At 42.9% G+C, this 20,201-nt stretch overlaps 1 protein-coding gene across 4 annotated transcripts in view; it reads left to right on the top strand.

Annotated features, from left to right (window-relative positions):
• Positions 1-20,201, top strand: part of PLEKHG1 (pleckstrin homology and RhoGEF domain containing G1) — a 362,060-nt gene that overhangs the window by 319,253 nt on the left and 22,606 nt on the right. For all 4 annotated transcript variants that reach the window (XM_069769145.1, XM_069769146.1, XM_069769142.1 and 1 more), the window contains 5 exons: positions 391-483; positions 5,134-5,172; positions 9,818-9,840; positions 12,944-13,156; positions 13,307-13,414. In XM_069769145.1, the coding sequence (XP_069625246.1) occupies positions 391-483; positions 5,134-5,172; positions 9,818-9,840; positions 12,944-13,156; positions 13,307-13,414 (476 nt within the window). The remainder of the gene's footprint in view (positions 1-390; positions 484-5,133; positions 5,173-9,817; positions 9,841-12,943; positions 13,157-13,306; positions 13,415-20,201) is intronic.

Raw genomic sequence — 20,201 nt, 5'->3', positions numbered from 1 at the left:
CCGATGTCATAGGAGAATATAGCTGCTGCTAGTACAGGAAAACATAGCTGTTTCTAAAGTGCTCTTCTGCGAAGAGAGGACACAGCTGTTTGGAGCCATCTTGCATTGTTTCTTATATAATTTCATTCCATGTAAAATAACATAGCAGTTCAGATCACATGCTGCACACTTTCAATATCCCCTACACAGTTTGGTACCAAATATATAATTTTTTTCACACATTCTGAGTAAAAAATTATTATATATCATATAATATTTACTCTATGTTTGAAAATGATTATATTTGGTTGTTTTTTACTCCTATTTCACAAGATGTGATATGTCCTTTTTAAGCTTCCATCTTGTTTGCATATAGCTTTACAACACTAAAAATCTGCTGTTCATTCTTAGATCATCCAGGATTTTCTTACACTCCAGAAGGAGAAAGAAAAACATCAATTGTAAAAGAAGAGCTTGTCTCCAGCAGAGTCCGGAGGAAGTCTGGTAAGTGCTAAGCATACTATATACCGGTATGTTCTTTTTGACTCAGTTGCAAGAATAATTTGGACGTGAAGAAAAAGCTAAAAAAGTTTACTTTAAGGTAGTATCAAGATTACTTAAGACCTCACATTGACAGTATGGTGTCTTAAAAGGGTTTTACCACCTTTTTTTGGTCCGGCTTTTCTCCTAGCGTTGTCTGGTCCTCTAGACGTCTTGCTTCCTTTTCCTGTAGGAAGGGCCTTTGATTGCTGCAGCCAATTTGTAGTTTCCTCATTGACTTATGTGGCACTGAGACCACGGACAGGCTGCAGAGGTCACACGTCCATATGATTAGAACGCGATATACCGAGAAGAGCTGGTTTATGTGCAATCTGTTTTAGTTGTATGAACATGTGAATTACCGTAATCTGCACACCCAGCACAAGCAAGTATGTGTTAACAGAGGTGGTTTTTTTTTTTTTTTTTTGCATTTTTGTTTTTTGCTCCCCTTCTCCCCAGAGCCATAGCTTTTTTTAATTTTCTGTCAAAATGGCCATATGAGGGCTTGTTTTTTGCAGGACGAGTTGTACTTTTTTGATTGACACCATTGGTTTAAACATGTCGTGTACTAGAAAATGGGAAAACAAATTCCAAGTGCGGTGAAATTGCAAAAAAAAACCATTTTGGTGCAGATACGATCTTTTGATCACCCGTTATTGCATTCTAATGCAATGTTTTGGCAACCAAAAAACATAATTCGTGCGTTTTGACTTTTTTTTCTCATTACGCCGTTTAGCGATCGGGTTAATTATTTTGTTATATTGATAGACAGGGCGAATCTGAATGCAGAGATACCAAATATTTTTTTTTTATTGTTTTATTTTGAATGCTGCCATCTCTGCTTTCCCGACTGCTGTGTATTTAGTGTAGGAAGCTCGTCTTCCTCAGGACCCAGTGACCATGTGATTGTGGAGTGTAATGAAAGAGCAGAAACTGCAAGGTCCTAGGACCCAGTCAGCTGTTATAGACCCAGGAAGCTGAATTTGCACTGTAACTGGGGTGAATATGCCAGCCTCAGTTACATCAGAAATCAGGTAAAAGAAAAAAAAAGTACTTCAATGTTCAAATACCACCACTCCTCCTCTAATGTCTTTTATGACCTTATGGGAAACACACTGTGTGAAATAAATAAAAGATAAATAAATTGAGGCAGGAAAAAAATAAAATAAAAACTGCTGTCATGTTAAGTGTCCCGGGACTAGGGGCTCCTTCCCTGTCCTTAATGCCCTAACTCACGCCGGGACCATGTACTTTGCCTTAGCTCCTGAATCTGCTCTCGGTCTGTACCCTTCCCCCACCCAGTGAAAAGGGGAGTAGTAATGTACCATAGTACACCAACCAAACTAGCAAGAAAATATGAACAGGGGTAATGAAAAATACCAAACATACAAATACAGGTCCTTCTCAAAAAATTAGCATATAGTGTTAAATTTCATTATTTACCATAATGTAATGATTACAATTAAACTTTCATATATTATAGATTCATTATCCACCAACTGAAATTTGTCAGGTCTTTTATTGTTTTAATACTGATGATTTTGGCATACAACTCCTGATAACCCAAAAAACCTGTCTCAATAAATTAGCATATCAAGAAAAGGTTCTCTAAACGACCTATTACCCTAATCTTCTGAATCAACTAATTAACTCTAAACACATGCAAAAGATACCTGAGGCTTTTATAAACTCCCTGCCTGGTTCATTACTCAAAACCCCCATCATGGGTAAGACTAGCGACCTGACAGATGTCAAGAAGGCCATCATTGACACCCTCAAGCAAGAGGGTAAGACCCAGAAAGAAATTTCTCAACAAATAGGCTGTTCCCAGAGTGCTGTATCAAGGCACCTCAATGGTAAGTCTGTTGGAAGGAAACAATGTGGCAGAAAACGCTGTACAACGAGAAGAGGAGACCGGACCCTGAGGAAGATTGTGGAGAAGGACCGATTCCAGACCTTGGGGAACCTGAGGAAGCAGTGGACTGAGTCTGGTGTGGAAACATCCAGAGCCACCGTGCACAGGCGTGTGCAGGAAATGGGCTACAGGTGCCGCATTCCCCAGGTAAAGCCACTTTTGAGCTACAGAGAAGCAGCACTGGACTGTGGCTAAGTGGTCCCAAGTACTTTTTTCTGATGAAAGCAAATTTTGCATGTCATTCGGAAATCAAGGTGCCAGAGTCTGGAGGAAGACTGGGGAGAAGGAAATGCCAAAATGCCTGAAGTCCAGTGTCAAGTACCCACAGTCAGTGATGGTGTGGGGTGCCATGTCAGCTGCTGGTGTTGGTCCACTGTGTTTCATCAAGGGCAGGGTCAATGCAGCTAGCTATCAGGAGATTTTGGAGCACTTCATGCTTCCATCGGCTGAAATGCTTTATGGAGATGAAGATTTCATTTTTCAGCATGACCTGGCACCTGCTCACAGTGCCAAAACCACTGGTAAATGGTTTACTGACCATGGTATTACTGTGCTCAATTGGCCTGCCAACTCTTCCGACCTGAACCCCATAGAGAATCTGTGGGATATTGTGAAGAGAAAGTTGAGAGACGCAAGACCCAACACTCTGGATGAGCTTAAGGCCGCTATTGAAGCATCCTGGGCCTCCATAACATCTCAGCAGTGTCACAGGCTGATTGCCTCCATGCCACGCCGCATTGAAGCAGTCATTTCTGCCAAAGGATTCCCGACCAAGTATTGAGTGCATAACTGAACATTATTATTTGTTGGTTTTTTTGTTTGTTATTAAAAAACACTTTTATTTGATTGGATGGGTGAAATATGCTAATTTATTGAGACAGGTTTTTTGGGTTATCAGGAGTTGTATGCCAAAATCATCAGTATTAAAACAATAAAAGACCTGACAAATTTCAGTTGGTGGATAATGAATCTAAAATATATGAAAGTTTAATTGTAATCATTACATTATGGTAAATAATGAAATTTAACACTATATGCTAATTTTTTGAGAAGGACCTGTATATACTCGCACATAAACAACAGAGGAATGTACCAGGGCGTGTATGATGGAATTAAACCAAAGAAGAAGAAAGGGAATTATCACACTCAAAACCTAGCAAAAGTCACAGATAAATCCACCAAACAGCTTCTCCAATAACCACCAACAACCACCTCCAGCCATGCAGCAAAAGCTATTTCTGAGTGCTAGCCAGGGCCCAGATTATATAGCAGATGGGAATAGCTAATAGCGCACTGCTGAGAGCCTTAAGGGTATGTGCACACATTGCGGATTTGGTCCTGTGGATCCATAGCAGTTTTCCATGCGGTGTACAGTACCATGTAAACCGATGGAAAACCAAATCCACAGTGCACATGCTGCGGAAAATTCCACATGGAAAGGCTGCGGTTTATTTTCCGCAGCATGTCAATTCTCTGTGCGAATTCCGCAGCATTTTACTGCTGTTCCATAATTGGAATCCGCAGGTGTAAAAACGCAGGCAAAATCCACATGAAAAACGCACAAAATCCGCAGGTAAAACGCAGGGCTTTTTACCTGCTTATTCTGCAGAATCTGTGAGGAAAAATCCGCAATGTGTGCACATACCCTCATGCTCCAGGAGCGCTCAACTAAACAGATTAACCCCTGCATTTCTTAAATAATTATACACCGTTTAATAAGAAGGTGCAGTGCTTCTAATCAGTGAAGGAGTAGAAGAAATCAGATGCTGCGGTCTTTTGGCTCCTCTGTAGCGTTAAACGAGTGACATCTGCTGCCAATCCAAATGGCCATGTCTAGCCCTACCCCTGTTGGAAAAAAAAAAAATATACAATTTAAAATGTATTTTAATAGTAACATAGTTTTTTGGGTTGAAGGAAGACTTTAAGTCCATCTAGTTCAACCCATAGCCTAACCTAACATGCCCTAACATGTTTATCCAGAGGAAGACAAAAAACCCATGTGGCAAAGAGTAAGCTCCATATTGGGGAAAAAATTCCTTCCCGACTCCACATGCGGCAATCAGACTAGATCCCTGGATTAACGCCCTATCAAGGAATCTAGTATATATACCCTGCAACATTATACTTTTCAAGAAAGGCATCCAGTCCCCTCTTAAATTTTAGTAATCAATCACACATTACAACATCATACAGCCCAAAGTTCCATAGTCCTTTTGTAATTATTAAAAAAAATGAAAAACATACCCGTATTTCCTTTATTATCCTTCAGATACTTCCAAAAAATAAGAATATGAAAATGACAGAAAATTAGGCCTCAAGTATCATGAAAAAAAGCATAATGATTTTGTATATCCAATGAAAAAATATTTTACAGCTCCTTAAACTGCATGTAGGAAAAATTCCCGAAAATGTAATGCAATCCAATCCAAGTTGGAAAGCTCCAGGAGCTCCAACTGAACAGATTAACCCTTGCACTGCTAGCAAGGAAAACAACTGCATTGTTTAATAGGATGGTGAAGTGCTTCTAGCCAGTGAAGGAATTTGTGAATACAGACATCACGGTCTTCTGGTCCCTCTGTCGCGGTATGCCGCGAAATTAGGCAGCCAGGAGAGGAGGAATGTCTTTCTTCTAAGCTCAATGTAATAGTATTTGTGTAGAAGAAAATATTTAATATTGTTGCTTTGATGCTGTTTTTCAGAACCGTCATCTAATATCCATAAAGTCATGAAACCTAATGGTAAGTTCATAGCAGATGTACGTATATACATACGGAAGCATACAGGTGCATCTCACAAAATTAGAATATCAACAAAGTTTGAGTTTCACTTTTTGTATTGAAGAACTGAAATAAATTTATTATATACAGTCATTACAAACAGAGTGATATATTTCAAGTGTTTATTTCTGTTAATGTTGATGATTATGGCTTACAGCCAATGAAATCTCAAGTCATTAGCTCAGTGAATTAGAAAACAGCTTGAAAAAATTATTTTAAAATCCGAAATGTTGGCCTACTGAAATATATGTCCAGTAAATGCACTCAGTACTTGGTCAGGGCTTCTTTTGCATCAATTACTGCATCAATGCGGAGGCGATCAGCCTGTGGCACTTCTGAGATGTTATGGAAGTCCAGCTTGCTTTGATAGCAGCCTTCAGTTTGTCTGCATTGTTGGGTCTGGAGTATCTCATCTTCCTCTTTACAATACCCCATAGATTCTCTATGGGGTTAAGGTCAGATGAGTTTGCTGGCCAATCAAGCACAGTGATACTGTTCTTTTTAAACCAGATATTGGTACTTTTGGCAGTGTGGACAGGTGCCAAGTCCTGCTGGAGAATGAAATTTCCATCTCTAAAAAGCTGGTTGGCAGTGGGAAGCATAAAGTGCTCTAAAATTTACTTGTAGAAGGCTTGCCCTGACTTTGGTCTTGATAAAACACAGTGTACCTACATCAGCAGATAACATGGCTCCCCAATACATCGATTGTGGAAACTTCACACTAGACTTCACCCAGCTTGGATTGTCTGTCTCTCCACTCTTCCTCCAGACTCTGGGACCTTGATTTCTAAGCTCCAGTGTGAAGTATCCACAATCCATGATGGTTTCGGGAGCCATATCTTCTGCTGGTATAGGTCCACTGTGCTTTATGAAGACCAAAGTCAGTGCAGCTGTCTACCAGGACATTTTAGAGCACTTAATGCTGCTTCCCCTCTGCCGACAGTCTTTTTGGAGATGGACATTTCATTCCCTAGAATGACTTGGCACCTGTCCACACTGCCAAAAATACCAATTCCTGGTTTAAAAACAAGTGTCACTGTGCTTGATTAGCCAGGAAACTAGTCTGACCTTAACCCCACAGAGAATCTATGGGGTATTGTGAATTGGAAGATGAAAGACACCAGACCCAACAATGCAGATGAGCTGAAGGCTGCTATCAAAGCAACCTGGGCTTCCATAACACCTCAGCAGTGCCTCAGGCTGATCGCCTCCATGCCACGCTGCATCAATACAGTAACTGATGCAAAAGGAGCCCCGACCAAATATTGAGTGCATTTACTGAACATAAATTTCAGTAGGCCAACATTTCGGATTTTAACCCCTTCATAACCCAGCCTATTTTGACCTCAATGACCTGGCCATTTTTTGCAATTCTGACCAGGGTCCCTTTATGAGGTAATAACTCTGGAACGCTTCAACGGATCCTAGCAATTCTGAGATTGTTTTTTCGTGACATATTGGGCTTCATGTTAGTAGTAAATTTAGGTCAATAATTTTTGCGTTTATTTGTGAAAAAATCGGAAATTTGGCGAAAATTTAGCAATGTTCGAAATTTGAATTTTTATTTTGTTAAACCAGAGAGTTATGTGACACAAAATAGGTCATAAATAACATTACCCACATGTCTACTTTACATCAGCACAATTTTGGAAACAACATTTTTTTTTGCTAGGAAGTTATAAGGGTTAAAATTTGACCAGCGATTTCTCATTTTTACAACAAAATTTACAAAGCCATTTTTTTTAGGGACCACCTCACATTTGAAGTTAGTTTGAGGGGTCTATCTGGCTGAAAATACCCCAAAGTGACACCATTCTAAAAACTGGACCCCTTAAGGTGCTCAAAATCACATTCAAGAAGTTTATTAACCCTTCAGGTGCTTCACAGCGGCAGAAGCAACATGGAAGGAAAAAATGAACATTTAACTTTTTAGTCACAAAAACAATCTTTTAGCAACAATTTTTTTTATTTCCCCAAGGGTAAAAGGAGAAACTGGACCCCAAAAGTTATTGTACAATTTGTCCTGAGTACGCCGATACCCCATATGTGGGGGGGGGACCACTGTTTGGGTGCACGACAGGGCTCGGAAGGGAAGGAGCGCCATTTGACTTTTTGAATTAAAAATTGACTCCAATCTTTAGCGGACACCATGTGTGCCTAAACATTGGATCTCCCCCACAAGTGACCCCATTTTGGGAACTAGACCCCCCCAAGGAACTTATCTAGATGTGTGGTGAGCACTTTGAACCCCCAAGTGCTTCACAGAAGTTTATAACGCAGAGCCGTGAAAATCATTTTTCTTTCCTCAAAAAATATTTTTTAGCCCACAATTTTTTATTTTCACAAAGGTAACAGGAGAAATTGGACCCCAAAAGTTGTTTTCCAGTTTGTCCTGAGTACGCTGATACCCCATATGTGGGGGTGAACCACTGTTTGGGCACACGTCAGGGCTCGGAAGGGAAGTAGTGACGTTTTGAAATGCAGAGTTTGATGGAATGGTCTGCGGGCGTCACGTTGCGTTTGCAGAGCCCCTGATGTGCCTAAACAGTAGAAACCCCCGCACAAGTGACCCCATTTTGGAAACTAGACCCCCGAGGGAACTTATCTAGATGTGTGGTGAGCACTTGGAACCCCCAAGTGCTTCACAGAAGTTTATAAGGCAGAGCCGTGAAAATAAAACATTTTTTTCCACAATAATAAGTTTTTAGCCCCTATTTTTTTATTTTCCCAAGAGTAAAAGGAGAAATTAGACCCCCAAAGTTGTTGTGCAATTTTTCCTGAGTACGCTGATAACCCATATGTTTGGGTAAACCACTGTTTGGGCGCACGTTGGGGCTCGGAAGGGAGAGAGCACCATTTGACTTTTTGAACGCAAGATTGGCTGAAAATCAATGGTGGCGCCATGTCGCATTTGGAGACCCTTGATGTGCCTAAACAGTGGAAACCCCTCAATTCTAATTCCAACACTAGCCCCAACACATCCCTAGCCATAACCCTAACCACAAGCCTAACCCTAACCCCAACACACCCCGAACCCTAATCTTAACCCTATTTCCAACCCTAACCCTAATTCCAACCCTAATCCTAAGGCTATGTGCCCACGTTGTCGATTCGTGTGAGGATTTTTCCACACAGCTTTTGAAAAATCCGCAGGTAAAGCGCACTGCGTTTTACCTGCGGATTTACCACGGATTTCCAGTGTTTTTTTGTGCAGATTTCACCAGCGGATTCCTATTGAGGAACAGGTGTAAAACGCTGTGGAATCCGCACAAAGAATTGAGTGCAGAAAATACAACGCAGCATTTCTGCGTGGTATTTTCCACACCATGGGCACAGCGGATTTGGTTTTCCATAGGTTTACATGGTACTGTAAACGTGATGGAAAACTGCTGCAAATCCGCAGCAGCCAATCCGCTGCGGATCCGCAGCCAGATCCGCAATGTGTGCACATAGCCTAATTCTAACCCTAATTCTATCCTTAACCCTAGCCAGAAAACTGCTACGAATCTGCAGCGGCCAATCCGCTGCGGATCCGCAGCCAAATCCGTACCATGTGCACATAGCCTAATTCTAACCCTAACCCTAGTTCTAACCCTAACCCTAGTGGAAAAATAAAAGTAAATATTTTTTCTTTATTTTATTATTGTCCCTACCTATGGGGGTGATAAAGGGGGGGTTATTTATTATTTTTTTTATATTGATCGCTGTGATAGAACCTATCACAGCGATCAAAATGTACCTGGAACGAATCTGCTGGCTGGCAGATTCGGCGGGCACACTGCGCATGCGCCCGCTAATTTGGAAGATGGTGGCGCCCATGGAGCAGACAGACGGGAGGGACACCAGAGGTCGGTAAGTATGAGGGGGGGATCGGACAGCAGGGGGGGAGATCGGAATGCGGGGGGAGCCGACAGGAGGACAAAGGGCCGCGGAGGACAGATGACAGGACGGAGGGGAGGAGAACAGTGGCGGTGGGCAGATCGCGATCTCCAGCCATGGCTGATGATATTGCAGCATCGGCCATGGCTGGATTGTAATATTTCACCAATTTTCATTGGTGAAATATTGCTATCGCTCTGATTGAAAGTGAAACGTCACTTTCCACAGCCAATCAGAGCAATCGTAGCCACGGGGGGGGCGAAGCCACCCCCCCTGGGCTCAAGTACCACTCCCCCTGTCCCTGCAGGTTGGGTGAAATTACAGTTAACCCTTTCACTCGGCCTGCAGGAGCGTGATCCGACCATGACGCATATGCTGCGTCACAAGTCGGATTGGCACAGGTTTTCATAACGCATACGGTGCGTCAAAGGTCGGGAAGGGGTTAAAATAATTTTTTCAAGCTGGTGTTATACAGTATTCTAATTTAGAGAGATGACTTTTGGGTTTTCATTGGCTGTAAGCCATAATCATCAACATTAACAGAAATAAGTAATTGAAATAGATCACTGTTTGTAATTACTCTGTTCAATATGAGTTTCACTTTTTGTATAGAAGAACTGAAATAAATTAACTTTTTGATGATATTCTAATTTTGTGAGAGGCACCTGTAGTTGTCATATATTTGATTTTCTTGACTTTGTCTAATTTACATTTTTATATTTTTCAGATGTGAGCCCTGAAGTTCAGAAGGTAATTAACCAATTACTGGCAAAAACAAAACCAAGCAGTACGGTATATTTAATGATAAACTTTTTTTTCATTGTGGAAAACCCACAGCCATTATGTTAATACTACATGGTGGCCTGTTATGAATAGGTAATTCAGAACCACAATGGACCTTGAAGTTCAGAGCACACAAGTGACCTGACAAAAACCACAAAACATAGGACGAGCTCTGAGACGTGGAAACTCTGCTGACCGCAATCCCTAAACCTATCAAACCACACTAGAGGTAGCCGTGGATTGCGCCTAACGCTCCCTATGCAACTCGGCACAGCCTGAGAAACTAGCTAGTCCTGAAGATAGAAAAATAAGCCTACCTAGCCTCAGAGAAATTCCCCAAAGGAAAAGGCAGCCCCCCACATATAATGACTGTGAGTAAAGATGAAAATACAAACACAGAGATGAAATAGATTTAGCAAAGTGAGGCCCGAATTACTGAATAGACCGAGGATAGGAAAGATAGCTTTGCGGTCAACACAAAAACCTACAAACAACCACGCAGAGGGGCAAAAAGACCCTCCGCACCGACTAACGGTACGGAGGTGCTCCCTCTGCGTCTCAGAGCTTCCAGCAAGCAAGCAGAACCAAAAAAGCAAGCTGGACAGAAAATATAGCAACAAAAAGTAACACAAGCAGAACTTATGCTGAGCAGACAGGCCACAGGAACGATCCAGGAGGAAGCAAGACCAATACTAGAACATTGACTGGAGGCCAGGATCAAAGCACTAGGTGGAGTTAAATAGAGCAGCACCTAACGACTTAACCTCATCACCTGAAGAAGGAAACTCAGAAGCCGCAGTACCACTCGTGACCACAGGAGGGAGCTTGATCACAGAATTCACAACAGTGGCCCGATTCTAACACATCGGGTATTCTAGAATATGCATGTCCACGTAGTATATTGCACAGCCCTCGTAGTATATTGCCCAGCCTCGTAGTATATTGCCCAGCCTCGTAGTATATTGCCCAGCCACGTAGTATATTGCCCAGCCACGTAGTATGTTGCTCAGTGACGTAGTATGTTGCCCAGCCACGTAGTATGTTGCCCAGCCACGTAGTATGTTGCCCAGCCATGTAGTATATTGCCCAGCCACGTAGTATATTGCCCAGCCACGTAGTATATTGCCCAGCCTCGTAGTATGTTGCCCAGTGACGTAGTATATTGCCCAGTGACGTAGTATATTGCCCAGCCACGTAGTATATTGCCCAGCCACGTAGTATATTGCCCAGCCACGTAGTATATTGCCCATGCACGTAGTATACTGCACAGCGACTTAGTATACAGCACAGAGCCAAGTAGTATACAGCACAGACACGTAGTATATTGGCCAGTCACGTAGTATATTGCCCAGCTACTTAGTATATTGCCCAGCTAGGTATGTAACAGGTTAAAAAATAAAAAAGAAACATATACTCACCTTTTGAGGGCGCCTTGAAGTCCTCTCGCCTGTGTGCGGTGCATGCGGCAGCTTCCGGTCCCAGGGTTGGTATGAGCGCAGGACCTGTGATGACGTCACGGTCACATGACCGTGACGTCATGGCAGGTCCTTCTCGCATTCCATCCTTAGCACCGGAACCTGCCGCTTGCACTGCCGAGGACAGCGCCATGTCGGAGGGTGAGAATAAAGTTTTTTTTTTAATTATTATTATTTGTAATATTAGTTCTTTTTACTATTGAAGCTGCATACGCAGCATCAATAGTAAAAAGTTGGTCACACAGGGTTAATAGCTGCGTAACCGGAGTGCGTTACACCGCGCTCTGGTAACGCTGGCATTAACCCTGTGTGAGGGCTGACTGGTTGGGAGTATGGAGCAGGCACTGACTTTGGGGAGGAAAGAGCGGCCATATTGCTGCCGGACTGTGGCCGTCGCTGATTGGTCGTGGCAATGGTCGTGGGCGTTTTGCCACGACCAATCAGCGACTTGGATTCCATGACAGACAGAGGCCGCGACCAATGAATATCCAGGACAGACAGAAGGACGGAAGTGACCCTTAGACAATTATATAGTAGATTCACATTTGGCACACAGAAACAGTATAAGCCACTTGTTCTATAGCATTGTGCCAGTCCATACATCAGAAGTCCATTTACGTGCTTTTGTCTCTCCCTCTCCTTCTTCTGAGAGGTATAACTTTTTGTAATTTTTTTTTTCAGGCTGTGTTGTAGTTTAGGATGATACCATTCATTTGACCACACAGTTTACTGAAAAAGAATCTGACAGCAAAGTCAGAGTCTCCACATCATGCTGCTCTGACATACGGTAGCAAACACCTGGTGACATGACGAAATAGTGAAAAAAATACAATTCTGCCATAGGTTTTGTTTTACTGTGTTCAATGTACAGTACAGGAAAGAAATATATCTTGGTACCGTGTTAGCCAGTGGATAGAAAAGGACTGAGGACTCTCAATTCTAAATATTTTTCAATGTACAGTAATAATGACTCTGAAATATGGTTCTCAAGGTTCATTTAAGTCGTGAAACAAAATTCAAAAGTTTGGAAAAAGAGAAATAATTTAGATTTCTGTTGTAATTTTCCAAGACCCATAATGGGTTTTTTTTCATCGATGGAGCTGTGTGAAGGCTTATTTTTTGCATAGTAGGCTGATGGATTTATGAATATCATTCAACAATTTGATCATTTCTTCTGATCACTTCTGCTCCATAAACCCCAACCCAATCCAGAAAATCTTCAAATCTGCAGGGATACTGGCATGAGCACATGATCACACACATGCAAAATTTTGGAGGACACTACTTCCTTTCTCAATCTTCCAATTCGTTCCATAAACTGTGTAGGAAATTTGAATAAAAATGGTTCCAGATCACAAAAACTGCGTTCAAGCATTGTTTGGAGGGCAGTATAGGGTTGTTAGAGCAGTCTCTTGTTAAATTTATCAGTGATTTGTAAGTGTGACCTTTAAGTCTGAGAGTTCTATTACAAGATATCAATAAGGGACCATAAATAGTATTTAAGGATGGTTTTTACGGTAATTTCATTGATATAAAAATGACTGTAGATGGAAATACTTCATATCTAAGAATATTTTTGCATTTCTATATTTCAGCGTATCAGCATGCAGGGCAATTTGCTTTGTCAAGCAGCTCAACTAGGATCAAGGGATATGCTCCTGAGCCCTGGAATGAGAAAAGCGGCACTGTCTCACAGTACTGATATGAGCAGCTCACAGGAGTTTTTTCAGCATACCTATAAGGGCAAAAAATTGCATCTCCGACCTGGGGAACAGACTGACGCTGATGATGAGGAAGATTCTGAACAGGTCTGTACATGGTTTTTTAAATTATATTATGAAAATGTCAATTGCATGTGTATATATTGTGAGATAAAATACCTTTGGTTACAATGTCTTCATTAATTACATATATAATTGCATATATTTATGCAAGTCTTTTAAATTCCATATTCACAGCATGGCTCTCAGCAAAAAATTAAAGGTGGAAGAAAGAGATTGAATAGCCAGTCCTCAGAAAATGTTGAGAAACGTAGAAGTATTAACCTCAGCTTATGTGACGGCCAGGTAAGTGTTATTTAATGGTAAGCTTATTGTATAAGAAATCTCATACTTGAAAATCAACCTGATCTTACAAAGGTGTAGAGCTAAGGGTCCACACAACCCAACTGCCAGTTGTGGTTGCACTCCCGCTTTGAAGTCCAGTGATTTACCACATTTTTAAAGAGGTTCTTCCCCTGAAAATATCAGATCTCAAAATAACAAGTTTCCACAATTGGGAGTATACAGGTAAAATAGCAGGATGCCAGACCTGTTTCTTTGTGCAAATATCTATCGATCTATCTATACTTGCTGGTCTGGTCTAGAATATTAATAATAATTTTATTTTATATAGTGCCACCATATTCTGTAGCATTTTACAATTAAGCAGGGACTGGTACAGACAATAAATTCAATACAAGGTAAGACAGCTAAATGGTTAAAATGGGAGTGAGTGCCCTGCTAGCAAGCTCACGATCTACCAGGAAATAAGGGGGACACAATTGGTTAAAAGTGCTTGTTATTTCAGATCCAGCAATTGTAATCAGAATTTTCATATAAAGCTGCATGATCCAGTCATCATCCAGTGTGTTTAAGTATAATTATCAAGTGCAGTTATCATGTGCATGGAGGGTGTACAGACAAATGAATAGGAGAGAGCAGATTCTGAATAATTTTTAGAAGGAAGGAACAGGGAAGAGTTAGGTTAGTGAGTTGATAGGCTTGTTTAAAGACACGTGGTAACAGTCGGATCATTTGGGTTAGTGCATTCCAGAGAACTGGCATAGCACGGGAGAAGTTTTGGAGACGGAGGTGCGAGGTTCGAATTATGGAGGATGTTAGTCTTGGGTCAGTTTCAGATTGAAGAGAACGTGTAGGGCGATAGACATAGCTGAGGAAGGAGCTATAGGGTGGTGCAGAACTATGGAGAGCTTTGTGAGTGAGAGATAGGAGTTTATATTGTATTCTGTATGGAATGGGTAACCAGCGTAATGACTGGCACAAAGTGGAGGCTTCGGTGAAGCAGATAGACAGAAATACGACCCTGGAGGGGAGAGAGTTTAGTAAGAGGGAGATCAATCAGAAGAGAGTTGCAGTAGTCTAGAAGAGAGTGAATAAGAGTGAATAAGAGCGACAGTAAGGGTTTCAGCAGTCTGAACTGTGAGAAAAGGGTTGGATTTTGGAGATGTTTTTAAGATGCAGGTGACATGAGCAAGTGAGTGATTGGATATAGGGAATTAAGGAACATTGAGTGTCAAATATAACCCGAAGACAGCGGGCATGCTGCTTGGGAGCTATTGTTGAACCCTCCAAGGTAATTTTAATGTCAGGTAGAGAAAGGTTAGTAGACGGAGGAGTGAGTGTTTCTGCCTTGTCACCAGTCCTCTTGTGAGCTCATGATAAATAAAGTCAGTGACATATAAACTCCGCATCCACTGGAGTTGCAACATCACTAACTTGATTTTTTTATGCACTCAAAGCTGGAGATGTAGCAGCAACTCTTGCTCCTGTGATAAACAGGCAGGGAAATATTTTACCTGAGAAAGGAGCAGATGTGATCAATTGCTGTTTAGACTGAATATTAAGTTATCATATAAGTGACTTATGCTTCCTTCCCGGACCTGGAGCTGGTCAGGCACAGCAAATAACAGCATATATCAGGGTCACATTTATAAGATTATCTCAGCACCAGAACATTTTTTAATACATCTAATTGTGAAATCTTATTGCAAGATCCATTGATTAATATGTATTTTGTATGTGAGAAACCCAATTTAAGTGTCACAAAAGTACAGTGGGTACGGAAAGTATTCAGACCCCAATTAAATTTTTCACTCTTTGTTTCATTGCAGCCATTTGGTAAATTCAAAAAAGTTCATATTTTCTCATTAATGTACATTCTGCACCCCATCTTGACTGAAAAAAACAGAAATGTAGTAATTTTTGCAAATTTACTAAAAAAGAAAAACTGAAATATCACATGGTCATAAGTAGGGTTGAGCGAAACGGGTCGTTCATTTTCAAAAGTCGCCGACTTTTGGCAAAGTCGGGTTTCATGAAACCCGATCCGACCCCTGTGCGGGGTCGGCCATGCGGTACGCGACTTTTGCGCCAAAGTCGCGTTTCAATGACGCGAAAAGCGCCATTTCTCAGCCAATGAAGGTAAACGCAGAGTGTGGGCAGCGTGATGACATAGGTCCTGGTCCCCACCATCTTAGAGAAGGGCATTGCAGTGATTGGCTTGCTGTCTGCGGCGTCACAGGGGCTATAATGGGGCGTTCCCGCTGACCGCCATGTTACTGCTGCTGATCTGAGCTTAGGGAGAGGTTGCTGCCGCTTCGTCAGAAGCAGGGATAGCGTTAGGCAGGGTCCATTAACCACCAAACCGCTTGTGCTGTAGCGATTTCCACTGCCCAACACCACCTTCGGTGTGCAGGGACAGTGGAAGCTACATTTTTTTTTTTTTCTCAGCGCTGTAGCTCATTGGGCTGACCTACAAGGCTCCCTGATAGCTGCATTGCTGTGTGTACGCCGCTGTGCAAACCAACTGCTTTTTTCAAAGCACAAATCCTCTTGTTCCTTCCTTTCTGCACAGCTATCTTTTTTGTTTGTCCACACTTTTTATTTAATTTGTGCATCAGTCCACTCCTTATTGCTGCCTGCCATACCTGGCTGAGATTACTGCAGGGAGATAGTAATTGTAGGACACTCCGTTTTTTGTTGTGGGAGATTAAGATTGGCATTTCTGCTAGAGTGCCATCCCTGTGTGTGCCATCTCTGTCAGTGGGCCATAGAAAGCCTATTTATTTTTTTGCTTGATTTGGGTTATAAAATCTACCTGAAAAAATCACTACATCAATCAGTGGGAGAAAAATATTGGCCTCTGGGCTTGTGTGCCACTCTTGACTCCTGTCTGTGCCATCTCTCACTCAGTGGGCCATAGAAAGCCTATTTATTTTTTTGCTTGATTTGGGTTATAAAATCTACCTGAAAAAATCACTACATCAATCAGTGGGAGAAAAATATTGGCCTCAGGGCTTGTGTGCCACTCTTGACTCCTGTCTGTGCCATCTCTCACTCAGTGGGCCATAGAAAGCCTATTTATTTTTTTGCTTGATTTGGGTTATAAAATCTACCTGAAAAAATCACTACATCAATCAGTGGGAGAAAAATATTGGCCTCAGGGCTTGTGTGCCACTCTTGACTCCTGTCTGTGCCATCTCTCACTCAGTGGGCCATAGAAAGCCTATTTATTTTTTTGCTTGATTTGGGTTATAAAATCTACCTGAAAAAATCACTACATCAATCAGTGGGAGAAAAATATTGGCCTCAGGGCTTGTGTGCCACTCTTGACTCCTGTGTGTGCCATCTCTCAGTCAGTGGGCCATAGAAAGCCTATTTATTTTTTTGCTTGATTTGGGTTCTAAAATCTACCTGAAAAAATCACTACATCAATCAGTGGGAGAAAAATATTGGCCTCAGGGCTTGTGTGCCACTCCTGACTCCTGTGTGCATCATCACTCACTCAGTGGGCCATAGAAAGCCCTTTTTTTTTTTTTTTTTGCTTTATTTGGGTTCTAAATTCTACCTGAAAAAATCAATAAATCAATCAGTGGGAGATTAATATTTGCCTTTCTGCTTGTGTGCCAGTCTTGACTCCTGGGTGTGCCATCTCTCTCTCTCTCTCCAATTGTGGGCCATAGAAAGCCTATTATTTTTTTAGCTTGATTTAGGTTCCAAAATCTACCTGAAAAAATCACTACATCAATCAGTGGGAGATAAATATTGGCCTCTGGGCTTGTGTGCCACTCCTGACTCCTGTGTGCGTCATCTCTCACTCAGTGGGCCATAGAAAGCCTTTTTTTGTTTTATTTGGTTTCTAAATTCTTCCTGAAAAAATCATTTTATTCTATTATTTTTTTTTCCTAAAGTCTCCCTGAAAAAAAAAAAAAAAATCAAATCAGTGGGAGATTAATATTTACATTTGTGCTTCAGTGACAGTCCTGCGTGTGTGGCATCTCTCTCATTTGTTGCCACCAACAACAGAGTGTGTAACATTGTGCCTGATTTTCGTTGTGGTCTCACTCACCTGTAAAGGGGTAGCTAAATCATACTGAAGTTATAGCTCACCGTGTAATTTGTGTGACAGCAACAAATACCGTTAGTTTGTTTACGTTTTTAAAACAATGAGGAAGTCTGGTGGAAGAGGTCGTGGCCGGGGGCGTTCATTGTCAGCTGGTAATGAGGGTAGTGGTACTGGTGGAGCATCAGCTGGTCGTGGGAAAAAAAATATTGCACCTAAGTCTGGAGCTGTGGAGCCAGGTTCGTCGTCTGGCTACACAAGGCCTCGAACGCTCCCTTTTCTGGGAGTAGGAAAACCGCTTTTAAAGCCGGAGCAGCAAGAGCAAGTTTTGGCTTATCTTGCTGACTCAGCCTCTAGCTCTTTTGCCTCCTCTCGTGAAACTGGTAAATGTCAAAGCAGCGCGTCGTTAGTGGATGTTCACGGTCAGGGACAAGTCGCTTCCTTGTCCTCTTCAGCAAAAACAACAACAGAGAAGAATGCAGCAGGCGACACAACGGGTTACTCCATGGAGCTCTTTACACATACCGTCCCTGGCTTAGAAAGTGAGGCAGTTAACAGTCCATGCCCATTACAAGTTGAATCTGACATGGAGTGCACTGATGCACAGCCACAGCCAGACTACTATGCTGGTCCTTTGACTCAGACCACAACATTGCCCTCGCAGGGTAATGATCAAGAATCAGACCCTGATGAGACTATGTTGCCCCATCACGAACGCTATACCACCAACCGACACGGTGACACAGACGAAGTTGCACACGAGCTACAAGAAGAGGTAATAGATGACCCAGTTCTTGACCCCGATTGGCAGCCATTGGGGGAACAGGGTGCAGGCGGCAGCAGTTCTGAAGCGGAGGAGGAGGGGCCGCAGCAGGCATCAACATCGCAACAAGTTCCATCTGCCGGGCCCGTATCTTGCCCAAAACGCGTGGCAAAGCCAAAACCTGTTGGAGGACAGCGTGGCCATCCGGTTAAAGCTCAGTCTGCAATGCCTGAAAAGGTATCCGATGCTAGAAAGAGTGCAGTCTGGCATTTTTTTAAACAACATCCAATTGATCAGCGCAAAGTCATCTGTCAAAAATGTTCAACTACCTTAAGCAGAGGACAGAATCTGAAAAGTCTCAATACAAGTTGCATGCATAGACATTTAACCACCATGCATTTGCAAGCCTGGACTAACTACCAAACGTCCCATAAGGTTGTAGCACCCTCGGCCAATGAAGCTAGTCAGCAACGCAACATCCCTTCCGGCAGTGTAGGGCCACCATTTTCCGCACCACCTGCAGTATCTGTGCAGGTTTCTTTGCCAGGCCAAAGCAGTCAGGGTCAGGGAATCACCAGTTTTGTAGTAGGAAACACTGCATCTAGGGCACCGGCGGCAACAATACCATCTCCCACCGTCTCTCAGTCTGCCATGTCCACCGGCACCCCCGCTAGTTCCACGATCTCCAGCTCTCCAGTCCAGCTCACCCTACATGAGACTATGGTTAGAAAAAGGAAGTACTTAGCCTCGCATCCGCGTACTCAGGGTTTGAACGCCCACATAGCTAGACTAATCTCGTTAGAGATGATGCCCTACCGGTTAGTTGAAAGCGAAGCTTTCAAAGCCCTGATGGACTACGCTGTACCACGCTACGAGCTACCCAGTCGACACTTTTTTTCCAGAAAAGCCATCCCAGCCCTCCACCAGCATGTTAAAGAGCGCATCGTCCATGCACTCAGGCAATCTGTGAGCACAAAGGTGCACCTGACAACAGATGCATGGACCAGTAGGCATGGCCAGGGACGTTACGTGTCCATCATGGCACACTGGGTAAATGTGGTGGATGCAGGGTCCACAGGGGACAGCAATTTTGGGACAGTTCTGCCTAGCCCACGGTCTAGGAAACAATTGGCTGTAGCCGTTCGCACCCCCTCCTCCTCCTCTTCGTCCTCCTGCAGAAGCGAGAGCTCGTCCACAGACCGCAGTCGCACAACCACTCCATCCGCAGCTGCCACTGTTGCACACCAGGTCTCCCATTATGGGGCAGCTACTGGCAAACGTCAGCAGGCTGTATTGGCTATGAAGTGTTTGGGCAACAACAGAAACACCGCGGAAGTTCTGTCCGAGTTCTTGCAGAAAGAAACGCAGTCGTGGCTGGGCACTGTAGATCTTGAGGTAGGCAAGGTAGTGAGTGATAACGGAAGGAATTTCATGGCTGCCATCTCCCTTTCCCAACTGAAACACATTCCTTGCCTGGCTCACACCTTAAACCTGGTGGTGCAGTGCTTCCTGAAAAGTTATCCGGGGTTATCCGACCTGCTCCTCAAAGTGCGTGGACTTTGCTCACATATCCGCCGTTCGCCCGTACACTCCAGCCGTATGCAGACCTATCAGCGTTCTTTGAACCTTCCCCAGCATCGCCTAATCATAGACGTTGCAACAAGGTGGAACTCAACACTGCACATGCTTCAGAGACTGTGCGAACAGAGGCGGGCTGTTATGTTTTTGTGGGAGGATACACATACACGGTCAGGCAGTAGGATGGCAGACATGGAGTTGTCAGGTGTGCAGTGGTCGAAGATTCAAGACATGTCAAGTCCTTCAGTGTTTTGAGGAATGCACACGGCTGGTTAGTGCAGACAACGCCATAATAAGCATGAGCATCCCCCTAATGCGTCTGCTGATGCAAAGTTTGACGCACATAAAGGATCAGGCGTCTGCAGCTGAGGAAGAGGAAAGCCTTGATG

Source organism: Ranitomeya imitator, chromosome 5 (genome assembly GCF_032444005.1).
Source record: "Ranitomeya imitator isolate aRanImi1 chromosome 5, aRanImi1.pri, whole genome shotgun sequence".
Classification (NCBI taxonomy): Eukaryota; Metazoa; Chordata; class Amphibia; order Anura; family Dendrobatidae; genus Ranitomeya; species Ranitomeya imitator.
Note: the sequence above shows the minus strand (reverse complement) of the source record. Positions and strands in the feature narration are given on the sequence as shown.